At 37.6% G+C, this 20,021-nt stretch overlaps 1 protein-coding gene across 5 annotated transcripts in view; it reads left to right on the top strand.

The window, feature by feature from the left end:
• KLHL13 (kelch like family member 13) overlaps positions 1–20,021 on the top strand; it is a 77,433-nt gene that overhangs the window by 50,040 nt on the left and 7,372 nt on the right. For all 5 annotated transcript variants that reach the window (XM_072929104.1, XM_072929103.1, XM_032748358.3 and 2 more), the window contains 5 exons: positions 3,552–3,693; positions 4,871–5,003; positions 5,258–5,454; positions 11,445–12,240; positions 19,252–19,365. In XM_072929104.1, the coding sequence (XP_072785205.1) occupies positions 3,580–3,693; positions 4,871–5,003; positions 5,258–5,454; positions 11,445–12,240; positions 19,252–19,365 (1,354 nt within the window). In that variant the 5' untranslated portion in view covers positions 3,552–3,579. The remainder of the gene's footprint in view (positions 1–3,551; positions 3,694–4,870; positions 5,004–5,257; positions 5,455–11,444; positions 12,241–19,251; positions 19,366–20,021) is intronic.

Raw genomic sequence — 20,021 nt, 5'->3', positions numbered from 1 at the left:
ACATCCACATTTAGAGCAGTTTGTTGTGAATTCTCACTACATGCTACTGTAGTTTTAACTTCTCTTAACTTTTATTTCCTAACTTTTAAAAACTCTGGTTAAAAATGGTACTGCCGCACTTCTTGTTTAATGATTTCTATTGATCAGAACAATATAATTAATTAGAAAGTGAATTAACTTTCTCCTTTGGTAGTATGCTTAATTGTGATATACTGTACTTAAAGTAAAAAAAAAAAATCAATATGTTTATCTTCATTACTATTGAGTTAATGATAGTGCTTAGTAGACCTATGTTAATAAATGTAAATAATGCCTTTGGTAAGTGTCCAAAGAAGACAGATGTACTTACTGTGGTTTTGTTGGGAAGTCAGTTGGACATTCGGCACATTTCCCATCTGTTCTGGGTGTGAATGGCAGAGTTATTTCTGAATCTCAATGTTACAGTCCCTGCATCAGAAGCTACATTCTGAATATTTAAGATTTTGTTGCAGGATTCATGACGCAATGCTTGGGTTTTGCTCTTTGTGTATTGCTGTTAACACAGACCTTAAGCACTGTTGCAATTTCACTTTGTCTTACAAAGACAGGTTCTTCGTGGTGTGTGGAGATAAATGCTGAGCTGCTACCGAGCAGGCAGAATTTGTGGTCACTCTGGGACTGCTCTTTCCCTCCTGGTGAATGTCACAGGGTTGGGATTCAGGGATCAGTGCCTTATCGCCAGGTGTTATTGCTGACTTGCTTTGGAACTTCTGCCAAAGCCAGCTGCTGAATGCCACTTTCTGCAGGAGGGAGAGGATGCACAGCCCTCCAGAACTGTTAAGCTGTAGTGGTGTATTTAACAACAACAAATCAAACAAAAATCCCCAAGTCTCCACAAAGAAACAAAAAACCCACATCACTTTTATTTTGGTCATAGTTGTTTAGATATAAGCCAAAACCCATATAGGATTATTATAATCTGCTTGTCTTTATTCACATATGCGGACAAGTTAAAGTTTAGGACTAGAATTGTAAAAGTTATACTCTGGTGAATTTTTATAGTGTGGATTTTTCAGTTTTTAATGGCTCATTCACATGTGCAAGTTTCTGTCCATATGTAACAGCAAATGTGGAAGAGAAATAGTGAAAATCTTTTCTACAGAAGAGCTTCAGGTGGTGAGCTGCTGAGCTTATGTGTGTGATAGAGAACTGCTCATTATATATTGAAAATCAGGTAGAGAACTGCTTATAGCCACACCAGACTTGTCAAATGTCTACTTTTAGGTATGGCAAGTATTTTAATATTTATATAATTATATCCACTCTGTTGGCTGTGCAGTTTTGACAAGGCATTGTGTTCTATAGAGGATGACCTATAGAGAACAGAGCTATGGGAAGTTATGTCATGTTCAGAAGAATGCTTCCATTATCCCATGCTCTAGGTCTTTGCCTTAATTCGTAAAACTTATGAATTATGCTGTCTGTCAGGAAGTCAAGTAGTGATGTGGCAAACATGGTAAAAAGCCCACTCCAAACAGCCAAGGAGGTTGGTTTACTTGTCTATTTCTTTTCATAATGGTTTTAAATTATGTGTTCACTTTGTATTTTCTTCTGAGTTCAGAGAAAGTATTTTAAATACTCCTTCATGTAACATCTATCTGATCTGACATTTTGGGAAGATGCTTCAAGAACAAAGAGTCAGATTCATGCTTGTTGAATCTGTTGTTCTTCCCACCCACGCTTGTGAGTCTCCCCACATTATTTTGTATTTCTTCTTAGGAAGACATGTACAAATTTAGAGACTTAGATGTCCTTTGAAATTATGTAAGACTCTTGCCTCCATGCGATTGTATGAAAACTGAAATAAACAGAACTCAGCAAACCCAAAACACCCTAGAACCAAGTGAAAAAAGTATTTTGGATTGTGAGCCAGCAACTGCTTGCTGCTCTGTTGCACAGTTGTATTTGTTGGATGCAGGGATAGTCTGGAGAACCCTTTTCTAAGGTATACCATTAAACTTTGTTTAAATGACTCTGGACTTGTTTTATAAAATAGAGATAATTGTGTTCCAAAAATAGCACAAATCTTGCATGCTGCAGTTCATCCACATTACTTTACTCAGCTGAGTAGATTAGAAGTCACAGCTGTTTGGATGTACCCTTGCTCCTGCAATGTTATGTCTGTGTGTATAAAATCTCACTGTTTCAAACCCATGTATGCTGTTGAATGGTGAATTTGTTTTGAGTATGTTTTCGTAGCTGACCTTTTGTACTCATGGCTTTGAACAAGGCATATCTATGCTATGAGGGTAATATGTGAGTTTCAGGAAGTGCTCTACATGGTCTTTGCACATGAAGAAGGTGGGGGTAAATGTTTGGGGTTTTTTTTAAATGAAATTCTGAAATTATTTTGCTTCCACAAATTCCAAATTTGTCCTTACATAGTGCTCATAATCAAAACTCAGGAAAAGGAGGGGGATTTAAGCACGTTCTTGTTACTTAAAGTAATTTCTGAAACTAGTTTGAAGGCCAATGTTTTAACCTGTGTGTTTAAAATTTGGAAATTTTTCTGTATCTGAAATTTGCAGCAATTATGTCAAACAGCTATAAATCTTTTTGAGATATGGAGATACTTGATTAATAATGGAGATGCCCTCTTCTGTGGAATAATGGCTTATGTTTGCTAATCAAAATTGTGTACATATTTATTATACCTCTACACAGGCTCAGAGGTAGAACATTAGATCACAGAAATAACAGAAACTAGTTGTTATTAATATTTCTGTAGAAGAATTTTATTTACATAGTATAATAATTACAGGTTAGCATAGTTAGGCTCTCAGATGTAACATAATTTATATCTGAAGATTAAAATAGGCTAATAATACTGCAGTAATTCTTTAACAGTTCTACCTAAAATTAGCTCATCCTGTCTAGATTTGGACAGTAATTGCTTGGAATCAAATCTTTAATTAAAATTATTAAGTATTTGCCTGGACAGTAGCAGAACACTGGATATCATATTCTGAAGTAATTCTAATTGTGTGTTTCTAAAAGCAGGTTAAAAATTCCAGCTGCAGCTTGAAACTCCATGATGTAGATTTTCTATAATGAATAGTCATGCATGGATGAGGTAATGCAAGCTGTAAGAATGAAAATACTTTTTTTTTAATATTACACTTAGAGTTTCAATGTTTCACCAGTTTGGCAAGGAAAACTATGATGATTGATTTTGGAAACCAGATGAAACCTCTATAAACATCCCACAATACTGGATTATAGAAATAACATAACATGCAAGTGTCTGAATCAAGGAGCTGGGGATGGAAGGAAAAGAAAAAACTTACAAGCCAAAAAGCAGTTATGCCTTTTTAGACACTATTAACGCTTCACTTTCTTGAATTAGCTGAAGGGAACCACAAAGGACTGATTCTGTTGCCTGCTGATTTTTTTTTTTTTCCTGTAGCCTCGGTGCTGTTACATTTCATCCCAGAAGACTGTGGGTTTAGAACAAAAGATCACTGAACGAAAATGGCTTTGATCTTAAGGTTTCTCTGTTCCAATTTCCTTAGATCCCTGGTGGAAGAGGAGGATCCTCATATGAAAGTGTCTCTTGGCAGCAGCGATATGGGCGTCTCTGCCCATCTGCAGTCTTCGAAGACAGGAACCACCAGATTTTTCACCAGCAATACTCACAGTTCTGTGGTATTACAGGTAATGAAATATTTTCATGCCTGTATTGAGCTGTACTTTGGCTGCTCTAAGCAACGTGTCCACTCAATAGATTTTATTAGTCTAGTAATTCCTATAAAGACTCAAAAACTCTCATGTTCTTGTGCTGTCAGTGCTTGGGACTTGGTTTCCTGTGAGATGGAGGCTCAGCTTTTAGCAGTAGCTTGGAAAAAAAACCTGGTCTTTTCCTGGGGTCATATCCCAGTCCACTCTCAAGTTCCTTGAGGTAACAAGGTTTAAACTCTGATGTAACAGCTGTATCAAAGAAGCTCACTTAAATATCGTTATTTAATTATATTAGGCATATCCCTAAAATGGTAGAGCCCTGCCAGGTTTGGTGTAATGCCCTGTGCTGAGTCTGACTATGGCACTACTGTGTGGTAAAACAATATAGAGACAATATTTACATTTTTGCTAGTATTAGAAAAATACCAGTTTGAAGGAAAATGTTTTATGCTTGAGTTTCTGTTCCGTGGTGAATGAAGGAGGAGAGTATTTAATCCATCCACCAGAATACACAACCAAGCAAATCTTTGGAAGAAATCTTGCTCTAGGATGCTGCTGTAGATGATTTTATTTTTTATTACGTTACAAGATGTTATAAGTAATTCAGAGATCAGATGTATAATGGGAGCTTATTTTGGGGTTTTTTAGCATGTTGCTGTGGTAACAAATTTGATAATCATAGAACCAGGTAACAACTTTCCTTTCAGGTCACAGACTGGTAGCCTGGTAGGCTGCAAACCCCTTAAATTGCTGTGGAACAGAATTATATCTAGAATGCATATGTGACCAGAAGGGGTAGGTCCAAAAATGATAGTTCCTACCTGAAACAACTGCTATTGTGAAAGCTTACAAAATAAACTCCTTCCTGAAAAGAACTTAATTATTTGAATAAAACTACTTTCTAAGGCCCAATGTACTTGGCATTCATCAGCTGTATCTGGAAAATAATGATTATTCTGCTTGTTTTCAATGAATACTAATCATTGAATATATTACAGATAATGGTTTTAAGATGACAAATTATTTTTTTGTTACTTTTTTGGACCTACACTACACATATACATAAAAGTAAATAAATATTTACATAAGGGAAATAAGAAATTCCTACTCCTCCCAAATCCAAGGGATGCTTTGCATTGTGCTTTTCCTGCAGGGTTTTGACCAGCTGCGAGTGGAAGGTTTGCTCTGCGATGTGACCCTCGTTCCTGGAGATGGTGATGAGGTGTTCCCTGTCCACAGAGCAATGATGGCATCTGCAAGTGATTACTTCAAGGCCATGTTCACAGGTGTTGTTTTTATTAAAGCCATGTACTGCTGTCTCCAAATTGCTCTCATTCAGACACTCAGACACAAGTTCAGTGCTGTGTGTGAATCAGTCCAGGACTGAAAACAACACCGTGGACTAAACATCTCTCTCTACTGTTGCATATGGGGTTTTAAGATTAAATTTTAAAGTTATATTTTAATTATATATAAATTTATGAACTGATTTCAACCCCATCAAAATGATAATTTACATTTACTTGCATGTCTGTTTCAGGAGGAATGAAGGAACAAGATTTAATGTGCATTAAGCTTCATGGGGTGAACAAAATAGGCCTAAAGAAGATCATTGATTTCATCTATACTGCAAAACTTTCCCTTAACATGGACAACCTTCAGGACACTCTGGAAGCTGCCAGTTTTTTGCAGATTTTACCTGTTTTGGACTTCTGTAAAGTATTTCTTATCTCTGGGGTAAGACTATTTGTTTTCCACTTAAAATGTTTAAGGCCTTGGTACATAGTTTTTTTTTTTTCTTCTGTAATGACACTGACTTACATACTAATCAAAGTTATGTCTAAAACTTGCCATTCACAGAGAGAAAATGTGCTTTATAGTTTCCTTGAAAAACTTGTGGTTTTTCTGAGTATTACATACAGCATGAGTTTGATTCAACAGGCTGATCACCTGTCCCTTAACTTTATTTTGATTCAAATGGTTTACCACGTTGACATTCTTCCCTTACGTGTCTGAGTTGAGATGTTTCAGGGTCTCCCTGCATGACTGCACTCACTCTAGTCTGCTTGCTGCATTCATTAGGTGTGCTTCAGTTATAGTCACTTTATTCCTGTATTTACAGCCCTTCCATCTCAATGGGGTGCAGTTACCTGTTTTCTGACTCTAACACAGGATAAAAGCAATACCCAGACAGGATCCCCCAGCAGCTTTCCTGTCCTGGCAGCAGTGAGGAGCACCAGCTCTGTGGGGCTGTAGAACAGCCCTGATGCAAGAGCAGTTCTGCCTGGAGGGACTCTGCAGTTATTTCTAGCTGGAGAATTTCTAATGTTGATGTTAAATGCTTACATAGCTCACTAGAACTCTAACAGGTGTGTTCCACACAAATTAAAGAATTATTTGGAAATTAGCTTTTCGATTCTGTAATAAAAAATAAATAAGCAGGAATTTCTGTTGCTCTGCAGAGTATAGGCTTAGAAATGTGACCTCCCTAACTAAAAATATGTACCAGGATTTATGCAAACCAGAGGACTCTAAGCTGGTAATAACATCATTTTTTTCCTATGATGTGTTAGAGATATTCAGACTTGATAATGCCATTTTGCTTTTAATTTGGAGATATTTTCTAACTGACCAGTTGTCTGATAATGTTGTGATAATATTTCATTAAGTTTAATACTCTTCAATCCTACCCCACCTGTTTTATCTTGCTCAGTGTTTTTTTAACCTCCAAAATGATGCCTCTCCAGGTTTGACATTACTATAAATACCACCTTGGAAAAAGGTCTTGGTGGTGTTTTGAATGAGGTATTTGAAAAGGGCTCCTTCTGATGGGAGCTGTGCCCTGGGGACACTGTGGTGGCCTTTCCCCTTTCTGGGTAGGGCAGCTCCTTGTTTATTTTGCTTTGCTTAGGAAAGAACTTCTTTCATATTGAATCGTGTTATTGTTTAAAATGCTCATTCTCTGAAAGAGTGTTCACTTGTGATGTTGACTCACCCACTGTTTTTGTTCCAATAAGAAATACCTTGTTTGATACTGCATTTCATTTTCAAAGAATGAGGAAGACTTTATTAATTCTCTTAATTTTATTGGGGCTTTTTGGGGAATACTTTCATTCAAACCAATGTATAAGGGGACGTAATCTCATTCCTGTATAGCTGTAGGGGAAGTACAGAACAGAGATTGTTCTGTTATCCTAGTTATGTTCTTAGTATCCTTATATAAAGAATTTTTGAATTACCTTACTTCTAAATTTGTTGAAACAAGAGTTGGTGAGAAAAAGAGCTGTTTTTTGAAGAAGAATTTATGTAATTTAAATGAATATTCTGAGCAAGTAATGAGCTTATTCTTACTGAAGTGAGCTGGCTTGAGAGCTGAGGTAACCATTCCCAGACAAATGCTTAATTGTCTTTGAATTGTCTGGGGAGTCCGTTATTAAAGAGATTATAGAACTCAGTTTATGTAAGGCATAATGTAATTGTGTACTTCATAAAAGGGTATTGGAAATATTTACAAAGAGAAACCAAAGCTTAAGGTAACAGCTTAATTTGTGTAACAAAAATAACGAGACCTTCAAAGAACAGTATCTGTTGTAGCTGACTTGAAATTTTTTTTAATTTGCTCTGCATTTACACCCCTCCTGTCAAGTAGCCCATTGCTCTGATTATCTTTGCTCTGCAACCAGACAGACTCTCAGAGAAACAGTGGAATACTTCCTAAGCTGTTTTCAGTCTTACTTGTTATAATTATTGGTTTTCAATAATTATAGCTGTACAATAGACTTGGACTACTCTCATGTTCACATCTGAGCTGCAATGTAAATAAAATTCATAAAAATGCCGTGGAAATGTTTTCAGAGTAGTGAGTTCTAGACAAAACACTGATTTTGCAAAAGTAGCAGCAATGTACAAAATAGAGAAAGATGAGAAACTTACCCAAGTGAATTACAGCACTTAGGAAAATTACAGGGTAATGGGGAAAGGGTTATTGCACTGTAATTAAAGAAAACATTCCCAAACATTGAAAATTAATGTCTTGGATGTACCTACAAAAAATTTTTTGTTCCTTTTATAGTTTGGTGCTTTACACTTTTGTATCAACAAGGATATAGTCAAATATTGAGGGCTTAATACTTGGAAGTCGTGTCTTGTCAAAAAAACTTGGTTATCTGAGGATGGAACATGTTCATCTGTGGGAGTGTGGGATCTAATCCTGGGACCAGCTCTGGCAGGCACCAGAAATTTGACTTTATACTGTAGGGGTACAATGGATTCTGTTTTCTGAGCTGGTCAAATTTTTGTGCTGTTTTTTCTGGGCTTCTGTCAGTGGGAGCCCATAGGAAAATTGAGGGTTTCAGGGGTGTATTGACTCTTTTAAACTTTGACCCTTTCAAGCACTGCATTAAATACTTCAGTGTCTGACAGTCATTGAAACAAAACAAAGTTAGACACCTGATTGTTTTGTGCTACTGGGTTTGAGGGCTTGATTTTTTTGGGCATGCTGCTTTTCCTGAACTGCTCTCCAAGGCTCTCATACTTGCAATAATTTTGCTGTGTCCAGTTATGTAGTATTTTATAGTCAGTTAGGTTTTTATGAGAGCTTGGGAAGTGGTTGCTACCAAGATTTCAAAGAATTAAGTGAACTGCTCTCAAGAAAGTACTTTGGCTTTTGCTTTGGGTTTTTCAGGCTATTGTAACATGGTGCTGTGCTTGACCTTTCTTTTTTGAAAGGTTTTTTAGTATTTTCTGCTACTTCTGTTTTGTAATGAGCAATTACAATGAGTAATGTGAGTGAGCAGCTCTGCTCAGTAGTGTAAGTCCATGTAAAATAGGATTTATTTAACTGAAATTCTCAACTCCTTGTGGAGCTGCTTAGCTGTTTGAATGTTTATGTCTTTTAGCTCTTTCCTTGTGAGTATTTTTACTTGTTATTGGATGCACTGTACAGTGTATATATTTGCACCTGATATTTCCATTCCTCCTGTTTGCTTCAGTAGGATTTCCAGAGTAGCAGTTCCTTCTCTTCATTGAAGAGCTCCTGCTTGACTGACTTCCACACAGAACTATAGCATAAGTCAAACTTCCGAAAAAAACCAAAAACCCCAATGTTTGGGTAACTGAAGTATTTATTTAAACAACATTATTGTACTGAACTCTGTCCTGTTTTGAATATTCAAGCATAAGTAGCTATATAATTTCTTTCTGTTGAAGGCTTAATTTTTGGCTCAGGATTTAAGAACCTCTAGAATATCTACTTTTATGACTTTTAAGTCTTTGCAGTATAATTTAGCCTGGTACATTGATTATTATCTTAGAGCACAGTAAAGAGGGTAACAGTAATTTGGCAAGAAAAGTAGCATTTAAGACAATATTTAATATGGCACCCTGATTTGAGGTGAGTGGGGGAATTTGTTAGTGAGTGAAACATAGTGCACAATTTCATAAGCATAATGGGAAGTATTTGCAATCATATATTAAAAAAAAAAAACCTACAACACTGAGTGCAGTCCAGTCCCAGTGGATTAATAAAGGCAGTACAAAGTAAATTTTCTGAGAATCAGGGGCTGACTGGAAGCTGCTGATCATCAGTCATTAACAGTGTAATGTGTCAATAAATTTTTCAAATGTAAGAAGTCCAGGAATGTGCTCAGTTGCATGGATTTACAGTGTAACATAATTAATACAGAACTCAGTGCACTCTGGGCACTTGATAAGTGGCAGCCACTCAGCAATGCCCCTTCATTGCATCCTGAACATGTGCCAGTGGTACAGAACCTGTACAGGTTTTGCTTTGATCTTTTAAGTTCAAGCGTGCCTTTCCTGTATGCAATAATTTCTGCCTGCCTACTTTGATGTGGAGGAAGTGCTGCATCTCTCTAGTTTGGTGCCAGACAATGTATTCCAAAGTGATTTTTAAATACAGTAACTATATAGCAAGAGTTAAGATTTGTGGTATACTGCAAGTCAGCTGTTTGTGAAGGGGTGATTTTTCCATTGCTTTATTTTGTAATACAAGTTGGAAGAAATTTTGGAAGAAATTCCACTAGACAGGTTGCTCAGAACCCCATCCAGCCTGGCCTTGAATACTTCAGCAATTCAGCAGCCACAGCTTCTCTGGGCAATCTGTTTGATGTTGATCCTCAAAACCGGTCATGAGAATATTTTATAGGCTGATGCTAGTTGGTGTGATTATATTTTGATATAAACAATGTGGTCTGTCTTGTAATACAAAAATTATTTCCATGTATATAAAGCACAAATATTTTCATAATAGAACTCCTGACAGTCTGCTGCATATTCATTTTATAGATAGGACCTGATTACAGGATTAGTAGGCATTTCAAGATGTGTGAATGAAGACTTTGGATGATAACTCTAGGGCAGGTTAGATCAGTTTCTAGTGAATTAAGAAAATCTCCTATTCCTGTACTCACTAGACATTTGAATTGTCTGGTATTAAAGGACAATGATCAGATTGATTTTTACAGTATTAAAATCTTCTAATCTCTGTCATGACCAGAAGTCATTTGAAGGTGTTTAAATTTTTAGGCTCCAGTCAGGTCCAGTACTCAATCTTTATAATCCCTTTAAAAATAACTGTGAGATTTTTAAGCTTAATTCTTCTGGCATTAGGAATGTCATGAGAATCACAAAGTTGAGGAAGTGGTTGACACTGAGTAGGACTGACATGCACAGAGACTAGAATATGTGTAAATGAAGCTTGAACTGGAATAAAGTTTGAATGCGAAAAAGCTGCAATTCTCAGCAAGAAGCATTTGATTGACTTGCTGGGCACATGTAGCAGAGAGCTCCTGAAAGGAACTGACTGGTTCACTGGAACCCACTAGAAGTTGTGCCCCATGCCTGGCATGTTTCTTCCTCCCTGTGCCTTGGATCCCAAGTGACCTTAGAAATTCAGGAGCCAAAGATATAAAAAGATAGATGCAGCTACAGTGTAAAACAGGTGATTACCAAGATACAGTCACTCCAGTACTGAGTTAACTTATGGTGTAATCCATACTGCTAAAGCATTTAATGAGCTGGGTATTTTAGGGGAAATCCTTCTAGGCTAATTATTTTTTTTAAATTATGTATAAACTAAGATCACTAACTTTGTCTTATTTTTGACATGTATTTAATTTTGAAGAGAGCCTGTAAGAACACTGCCTTGATTTATTAAAGATACATTTTTCTGTTTTGAAGGAATGTGTTAATGAGATTTAACACTGTAAATATTAGTTATCCAAAATATGTGGCATGTAGGGGTTAGCTGTTATTCTCTTTGATTTTATTATGCCAATACAATTTTAATAGTGCCAGAAATGCCTAATGGTGAGACTTTTGTTTTGCTCTCTCTAACCGTGGGCTGATCACCTGTCCCTTAACTTTATTTTCTACATGTCTTTCTTACAAAGATGTTTTCAGAGCTTTTCAAAGATGGAGTGCTATATAACTGCTATGCTTCATCATTGTATAAGCTATTTGGTATAATATATGCCATCTGCTTGTTACTTGTCTCATTTCTTTCTTCAAAAGAAGAAATAAATTGGGTCTCTCCTTGCAGTCATGAAAATATATACTGCATTGAATATTTGCTCATGTGTCAATCACCTTGAGCACTGCAAAATGCTGAAATATTGCTGATTCTACAATATTCATTAAATTGTACATTATAATTTAGACATCAAATTAAGAAAGTGTTTTGATTCCTTTTTCTGTTTACTTAATAGGTTTCGTTGGAAAACTGTGTTGAGGTTGGGCGAATTGCCAACACATACAATCTCACAGAAGTGGATAAATATGTTAATAATTTCATCCTGAAGAACTTCCCCGCATTATTAAGTACTGGTGAATTTGTGAAACTCCCCTTTGAACGTCTTGCCTTCGTGCTTTCAAGTAATAGCCTTAAGCACTGCACTGAGCTCGAACTCTTCAAGGCGGCGTGTCGCTGGCTGCGCTACGAGGAGCCTCGCATGGAGTACGCTGCAAAGCTCATGAAGAACATCAGGTTTCCCCTGATGACGCCCCAGGATCTTATCAACTACGTTCAGACAGTGGACTTCATGAGAACTGACAACACCTGTGTCAACTTGCTTCTGGAGGCCAGCAATTACCAAATGATGCCGTACATGCAGCCGGTGATGCAGTCGGAGCGGACGGCGATCCGCTCGGACAGCACGCACCTGGTGACCCTGGGGGGGGTGCTGAGGCAGCAGCTGGTGGTCAGCAAGGAGCTGCGGATGTACGACGAGAAGGCGCACGAGTGGAAGTCCCTGGCGCCCATGGACGCGCCCAGGTACCAGCACGGCATCGCCGTCATCGGGAACTTCCTGTACGTGGTGGGCGGCCAGAGCAATTACGACACCAAGGGAAAGACCGCGGTCGACACTGTCTTCAGGTTTGACCCCCGCTACAACAAGTGGATGCAAGTGGCATCTCTAAACGAGAAACGGACCTTCTTCCACCTAAGTGCCCTCAAAGGACATTTGTATGCAGTCGGAGGTCGGAATGCAGCGGGTGAGCTAGGTGAGTCCTCCTGCAGCCAGCCCCCTGCCTTCTGCTGGGCTTGGAAATACCCTGCTGCCCAGGGAGTGGGTGGAGAGAAACAAGCTGAAGTCATTGGAGTGCTGCTGCTTTCTGGAAATACTGCAAATGCAGAGAGAAATTTGTTTGGATACTATTAGAAGCTAATTTTAGAAGGGATCCCGCAAAAAAATTCTGAATACATATCTTGTTTATTGATGGATATTATCCAATGTCTTGGCCTTTACCAGGAAACGTGAAGGAAGCATGTATGTCTGCCTGTGAAAATGTGGGGGAATATAAATGCAGTTTTAAAAAGAAAAAAATAATCTTTATTTCAGCTGAGAAACAAAATCCATTCTTAAGGCAGCTCTAGCTGAAACTTGCTCTTGAATGAACAGTACATTTTAAAAGACCAAAATTTTCTGGGATAGTATCTGAAATTCCAAGGGGTTTTTTGATGTATTTTTTTAGTTTTGTTTTAGTCTTATGACTGTGATTTGTTTCACTTACAGATTAGTGAGATTCAGATATTCTGATGTTCTGGACTTTTTAATTATTAAAAATGTTGTATTTCACCTATGATCTTATTTGTACAAATGACTGAATGACCTGGTGCCTCCTCTTTTTCCCCCTCGCAAATGATACTTAATTTAGCTTGACTCAAAAAAAACCCAACCCAAACAAACAAAACAAAACCAAAAAAGCCCACCAAAAAGCAAACAAAAACAGAAGAAACCCCCCCCCCCCCGTATCTGTTTCCAGGAAACAAGATAGAACAAATAATAAATACACGATAAGTTTAAATGTAAGAAAAATATGCAGATGATGACCCCTATTAATCCACTGCATTGTGCAAAGCAAGAGTGGTTAACATTTAGTCAAGTCTGGAATAGGAGACTCAACTGTAAATTCGACTGTGTTTTAAAATTGAAATGTCACAGAGATTATGCTTGGAAGTTTAGCATAATATTATATCTAAACCAAATGTAAATCTCATTATTTTGTTTGCTGCTTTCAGCCCAACACTCAACTGTCCCTTGTCTCTTTGTGGCTTCTGCCTCCTGCTACTAAGATTTACTTTTCAGAAATGCAGAGATATCTATAAGTGCAGTGAGAAACATATTTTATTGAAACAATACAAAACTTGATTTCTGCTGCAGGATCTGTGGCTTCTTAAAATTACTGCATCTTGGTTATTCACATACGCAGGTTTAATTCATTGTCATGTTGCAAATTTTCATAGGAAACATAGCACACTGCTTCCACCAGAAAAAAGTGGCCTGGCTTTGCTAGAAATTTTAATTCCATTCCAGTGTTTAATGAAAGGGGGAATTTAAAAATGTTTCCTGTTCCAAAAGGATGGGAAACTGCTTAGCAATAATTTCTTTTCCCTAGATAGCCATTTTCTGATGCAGATCCTGGGGTTTTCAGATTTTTTTACTACGTATCACTATATACCTGCAAATACATCCTAAACAGTCTCAATACCCTCTGGAAGACTAAATGTACCAAGTAACATGTATTGATCTTTGAGTACCCGAAAACCTGATATATAGTTTCAGTGAGCTGTTTTCTAACAGTATGAATTAATAGCAGATAATCAGATTGCTGATCTTGTGCACTGTATGATCTGAACAGAGTAGGGTTATAAAAATGTCTGAAAAAGTTGCAAGTCCGACAAAATCAATATGAAATAAAATTGTCACTAAGCCAGGGCAACCTGTATGTGAAGGAGGCTTTGAGTGCAGCATTACCTTAAATTACATCAAGCCGTATCATTCTGCTGACCTCAACTCTTCTGCTTTCTTTAATTGAAATACAAAATTTATGACCTATCTAAAATTCTTTTGTAAAGGTATCATTAAAATGCTGTAGCAATTTTCACACAGATGTGAAAAATGCCACTGGATCATTCTGTGGGAAGAGAGCACTCTAAATGCTAAATATTGTAGCTGTCTGATGCTTTGATTTGGGGCTTCAGGTTCTTTCCTTGTTAATTGTGAGGTGAGTCACTTTCCATTTTCATATTTCTTTCATAAACCTTGACAACTGGAAGATGCAATCCAGTTTAAACTTCCCATTCTGTTCAGAAGAGAAAATCTCTCAGGATTTTCAAAGAAGAGAAGGTCAAATGTGTGTTGGACAGATATTAAAGAAGTTGCCCTTAGGTTCAAACTAATTTCATTCTGTTGTTAGAGAGGAAAAATTCCCAAAACCTGAACTGAGCTTTCTGGAAAATGGCTCTTATGGAAATGGATCAAAGAATTAACGTTACTAAAACAATTTTTTCCCCCTGACATTCATGGGAATAAAAATTATACTTTTTGAGGCTTTCTATCAAACCTTCTCAAAACAGTTTTCAGATGTTTCTTCTTCTGAGAACTTTGTAAATGCCACTTTCTACATTTGTAATGCTTGCTTTAATGTAATAATGAGATGCTGTTTTACCAGTGCGTGCCACTGAGAAAAGTTTGCTTCACTGGACAGGATGAGTGAATTTCCATGTATGTGGTACATGTGTTGGAATGTGGTAAATGTATCCTTTAAATGTCCTGAATTATGATATTATAATTTAGAATTTTCAACCCTGTGATGCCTTAAGGCTGTGCAGAATTAAGCACCACTCCTGGAAGGACTGTAGGTAATTCTGGTTAGTTCCCTGTAGATGTCAAGGCAGGCACCTGCCAGGGGTATTCCCAGAAGGCAGGAGAGCAGCCCTTGGGCACGGGAGGAGCCCAGCCTGGGGAGGGCAGTGTGCAAAAAGCAAGACTTTTTGGGACAAGAGACAAGGGAGAAGCAGATGTGGCTCACATTTCCAGCTGAAAATTGAGACTGGTTTCTCTTCTGACAAGTAGATTTTTGTAACTCGTTGTAAGAGTTCAGTTGTGGTGCTTGATGATGGCAGAAGCTGTATAAATACAAGAAAACTTGTTCATTTAGGTATTTTCCAGATACTTCAGGCTCTGCTGTTGATAGGCTTGAGTAGAGTTGGGGTTTTTATATATATGGGCTATTTCCTAAGCACTTTAGGGGATGTTGGGTTGTGTCTAAACCACAGATTCATTCATCATGCTGCAATAAAGCATAAAGTGAAAACTGCCAGGCCAGTTACCTGTTCTTTTGACCCTCTGCCCATCAAGTTGGAAGATACTTATTTTCCAGATGCCCTCTCTGATGTGGAACCGTCCTTGTTTATGTAAAAACTTCCCCTGTGAGTGTGTGTGTACACGTATATATGTATATAAATATAATATATTTAAAATGTTGATGGATATGCACCAGTATCTAGTTGGGCTGTTTACTGTCAGAGTAGTATTGTGAATATCAGACCAGAGTGTGAACTAGAGGACCTTTTGTGCAGAGGCTTATTTTGGAGTGGCTCCTTGCTATGCTGGGACAAAATTAGTCAGGACTATTTAACCAAGTCAGCTTAGAGTTGTACATGAATAAGCTGTAACATAGAAATAGTATAACAAAACTAAGAGCCTGGGTTTTGAGGCAGAGTTGCTAAGTGCTGCTGTAACAGACCTCAAGAAACTTTAGAAGCTACTGACGGAGAAGTGTTAAATATCTGTGTACTCCTTAAATAGCATCACAGATGGAACTATAAAATAAGTGCAGGCTGAACATCCCTTAGGACTGCCAAAAATTTGTGTCCTTTTGAGATTGCTTAATTCTATTAAAATGAGGCCTGTCTTCCCTGGATTATGGTAATGAACATGTCAGAAGTTTTACTGTTAAACATAAATAAAGCCTAGTCTGAATCATTCACGGTGTCAGAAAAATGAATCCATCACTCTCAGGTAGCATTAAAGTAGCAGTTTTAGAGTGTTTTGTGAACTCTGCTCTGTCTGGAGATGTCTCTCTCAAATTATGGGCACCTTTAATAGCTGGAATTTTGAATACTTTTTTCTTTACAGTGCAGAAGAATATCTTGCTAAAAGAGAGCAGTTGAATAACCTTACAAGGTAACAGGGAAACAAGTATACAGATCAATCTAACAGAAAAGTAGGGTTTTTCAGCTGGAAAGTGATTAGCTTTATTTTAGAGCACAGCTAGTCATGAGATGTGAGATGTGATGTGAGATTTGGGTTGGAATAATTTGTCTGAAATAATGTTAGGCAATACTCGGACTGTACTAGGAATGTTCAAGACAACTTTGAAGTAACATCATAAAGTGACAGGTCTGAGCCTGTCACTTTAAAGGACTGAGCACCATCCTTTCTCAGATGAATAATGCCCTTACAACATGGTGATAGTGATGGTGGTAACGGCTACCAATTCTGCATGTTTTGTCTTCTCTTGCTAAAGGGATATTTTGGCTATGGCTTCTCTCTTAAATGCAGTTTGTAGTGCAGAGTGAGATAAAACTGGCCAGCGTTGAATGTCACATTCATCTGTGTGCTGCTGGCTCTGCTCTTCCTTTGCACATCCTCTGCTCTTCCTTTGCACATCCTCTGCTCTTCCTTTGCACATGCTCTGCTCTCCCTGTCCTTGGAGCGTGTTAGAAACACAAGTTCCTCACCTTGGTGCAGAGTGGGAGCACTTTGGGAAGGGGATGCAGTTTTTGTGGAAGCAGCAGAGCGATATTTCAGCACAGAGGAGCACAAACATGGGTTGGAAGGGGCTGCCCTAGGGGTGGAACTGGGACAGCTGTAATTACTTGCACATCAAATCTGTTTCCTTCTGGTTTTGAAATTTCTGCACATCTTTGCTTCTGATTGCTAAGTAGAGCAGAGTGGAAGGGAACTTTCCTTTTAAAAAGAGAATATTGGAAGGGATGAATATGTTTAAAAGAGCGAGCATGGGTTTATTTGGGGATTGGGCAGAAACTGCATGTGATGTCAAGGTGGCACTGCACAGAAACACAACTCACAGATTTAATTTTGGGTGTCATTTGTGGAATCAGTTCTTTGTGCCTATACCTTTCTTTGGGCAAGAGAGTTTCTCCAGCATTCATTGGATTTGTGGCTAAGTCTGTGATGGGATACGGAAAGCCTGCAGCATGGAATATAATACAATGTTTTAAAAAATGAGATTTCTGTCTTTATTAAGAAAACCCAAACAACCAAGGCAGATCTCTTAGAGTAAACTTGGGAACTTGCCCATATATTGGGCAGATTTTTAAAATCAACAATTTGGTACATCACCAGTACTGCAGACACACCTGACTTCAGTTACTTGTATTGGTTTGTTATTTTTTGTCTGTCTTGCACATCCCTGGTAGAAGTGGGAGTCCTTGTGTGAGCCACTCACACAGAACCAGATGCATTCCAAGATTTCATTACTATTTTGAAACAGTTTCAAGAATATGAAATTAATAATTTTATGCATGCAAATCAACATATATAATTTGTTTAGAAAAAAAGCAGAAATTTAGTGTGTTTTGCCTTGTATCATGAACTTAATGTTTTGGACTGGCACTTTTCTGCATTTCACAAATTTAAAGTTCTGCTCTTGGGTGAGGAAAAGCTGAAGCAAATCCAGTGTGCTGTAACAATTTAACAATTCTTATGTGCAAAATAGATTTTTTATTTTTCACTTCTAGCCTTAGATGATGCTGAACTGGCTGTCAAACAGTATTTCTGACATTGGAACTGGAAGCTTCTATTTTCAGTGCATGTTTTTCAGTACTTGAGACACTAATTGCATGGAATTATATATTATCCTATTTTGCAAGAATAAGGAGGTTATGCAGCAACTAAAAGAGAATTTAGAAGGTTACTCTGGTGTGCTCAATACTAATTTTTTCATGACTAGGGATTTTTTTTTGGTAGTCTGAGACCGTAGCTATACTCTTCTAAAATGAGTCAGAGGGTCTTTTAAAAACAGCTTTGGAGTTAGGATGAGATGCCTTATATTCAATATGTGTTACTGACTGATGTTCTTTACTGGCCTACCCTATAATTCTGTAATTAGGCTTAAACCAAAACTAACTACATTCTGCCTTTATAATGACAAGTTTATCAGATTCTAAGGGTATTTTCTCTCTTGGTTTATGTGTAATCCTGCACTGTTAAGTCACCATCACTGATTCCATAGAGCTGACTCAGATTTTCTGTCCTTGATTCAATAAAAATCTTGTTCTAGAGCAAGTAAAATGCCGCTTCTAAAGACAGATTCAATTTTTCTGTGTATAGTTCATAAACATCCAACAAAGACTAAGCAATCTTGAATTACTTAAAATGAGATTTAATTTGTCTTTAAGATAACTTAATTATTGACAATTTCTCTGTGCATCATAATGTCACTATATTATGGGTTTTTTGAGTCTCTTGTGCCTCTCTGCTCGTACTGTAGCATTCAAGCTGCCAAACCTAGAGCTTGCTCCATTACTGAATCTGCCTTCTGTTTGTATTCCCTGTGATTGTTGCAGCCCTTTTCCTACAGCCTGCATCTCTCCCATCTTACATTCCTCAGGAATCCATTCTGCACTGACTCCTGGGGGCTGGGTACTGACCTCTGTGATTTCTGATCTGATAAAACCCTTGATCATTTTAACATTTTAACATTCCAACTCACAGAGAAAACTGCACAAATGCAGTTGTACATCAACACAGGCACTGTTTATCTCCTTGCCAGATTCAGGGATGTTTAATCTTTGTCTTTTTTTTTTAAGCTTGGCTATTGTAAATGTATGTAGTGACATGCATATTCTGTGCTGTATGTTGCTGTGCAAATCATTAATAAAACACTGCAATACAATAGAAAATCAGTTAGGGACAGAGTGTTCTCTGAGCAAGTTTGCTGATGGTACAATCCTATGCAACCTATTCTTGGTGGCCCTGCTTTAGCAGAGGAGCTGGATGAGATGGACTAGGTGGTTTCCAGAGGTCCTTTCCAACCCCTTCTGTTCTGTGATTCTGTGATAGTGCTCAATAATTCCCTTGAGACTCCCTCAGCTGAACAGTGTTACTTGTTGGCACTTCCTCTGTGAATGTCTCTGCCTCTGCACTCAACTCAGCCCCAAACTGCTTTTAACACCTCTGTGCTCTCGTTTGTCTCCCACAGCCACTGTGGAATGTTACAACCCCAGAATGAACGAGTGGAGCTACGTGGCAAAAATGAACGAGCCCCACTATGGCCACGCTGGAACCGTCTATGGGGGGTTAATGTATATTTCAGGTAAATGGTGCCTGTGAGATCATCTCTGTGAAACAATTCCGTGTCTGACTTTTTCTGTTTCAGCAGCAGACAGTACAAATTAGTCTGTGGCTGCAGTAGGATTGCCATGCTATCAGTAGTGATGCAGTTTCACATGAAGCCAGTCAAACAGCACATACACTGCAGGCTCTGACAAAATTATTGTAGATAATATTATGCTTAGTAATTGAACAGCTCTAAATACAAAGCAGGTACTCACTTTACCAATCAGAATAAAGTTTTCTGTAGCACATATAAAAATTTATAGAGTAATATAATTAAACATAATATTGTTATAATATATAATTATAATTGTGTATAAGAGTATTAAATAATTATAACATGCATTATGATATAATATAGCAATTAAGCACACCCTCCCTATAAACTTTGGAATGCATTGGAAATTTTATTACTTTAAACCACATTTGCCTTCATTGAGGTAATGGAAAGGGCCAAGTTCTCACGTTAATAATAGTATATAAGTGATATCTGCACTTTCACTGTTTTTTTATTTGGAATATGCTCATCCTGTGTGTCACTGAGGTTGCAATTTCATTACGTTTTCCAAATGGGTTGTCTGAAAATCTTGTATTAGCTTAATTTTAAAAGAAGATTCAATCTGTCAGTGATCATTG

The sequence above is a fragment of the Taeniopygia guttata genome, chromosome 4A, assembly GCF_048771995.1.
Source record: "Taeniopygia guttata chromosome 4A, bTaeGut7.mat, whole genome shotgun sequence".
Classification (NCBI taxonomy): Eukaryota; Metazoa; Chordata; class Aves; order Passeriformes; family Estrildidae; genus Taeniopygia; species Taeniopygia guttata.
Note: the sequence above shows the minus strand (reverse complement) of the source record. Positions and strands in the feature narration are given on the sequence as shown.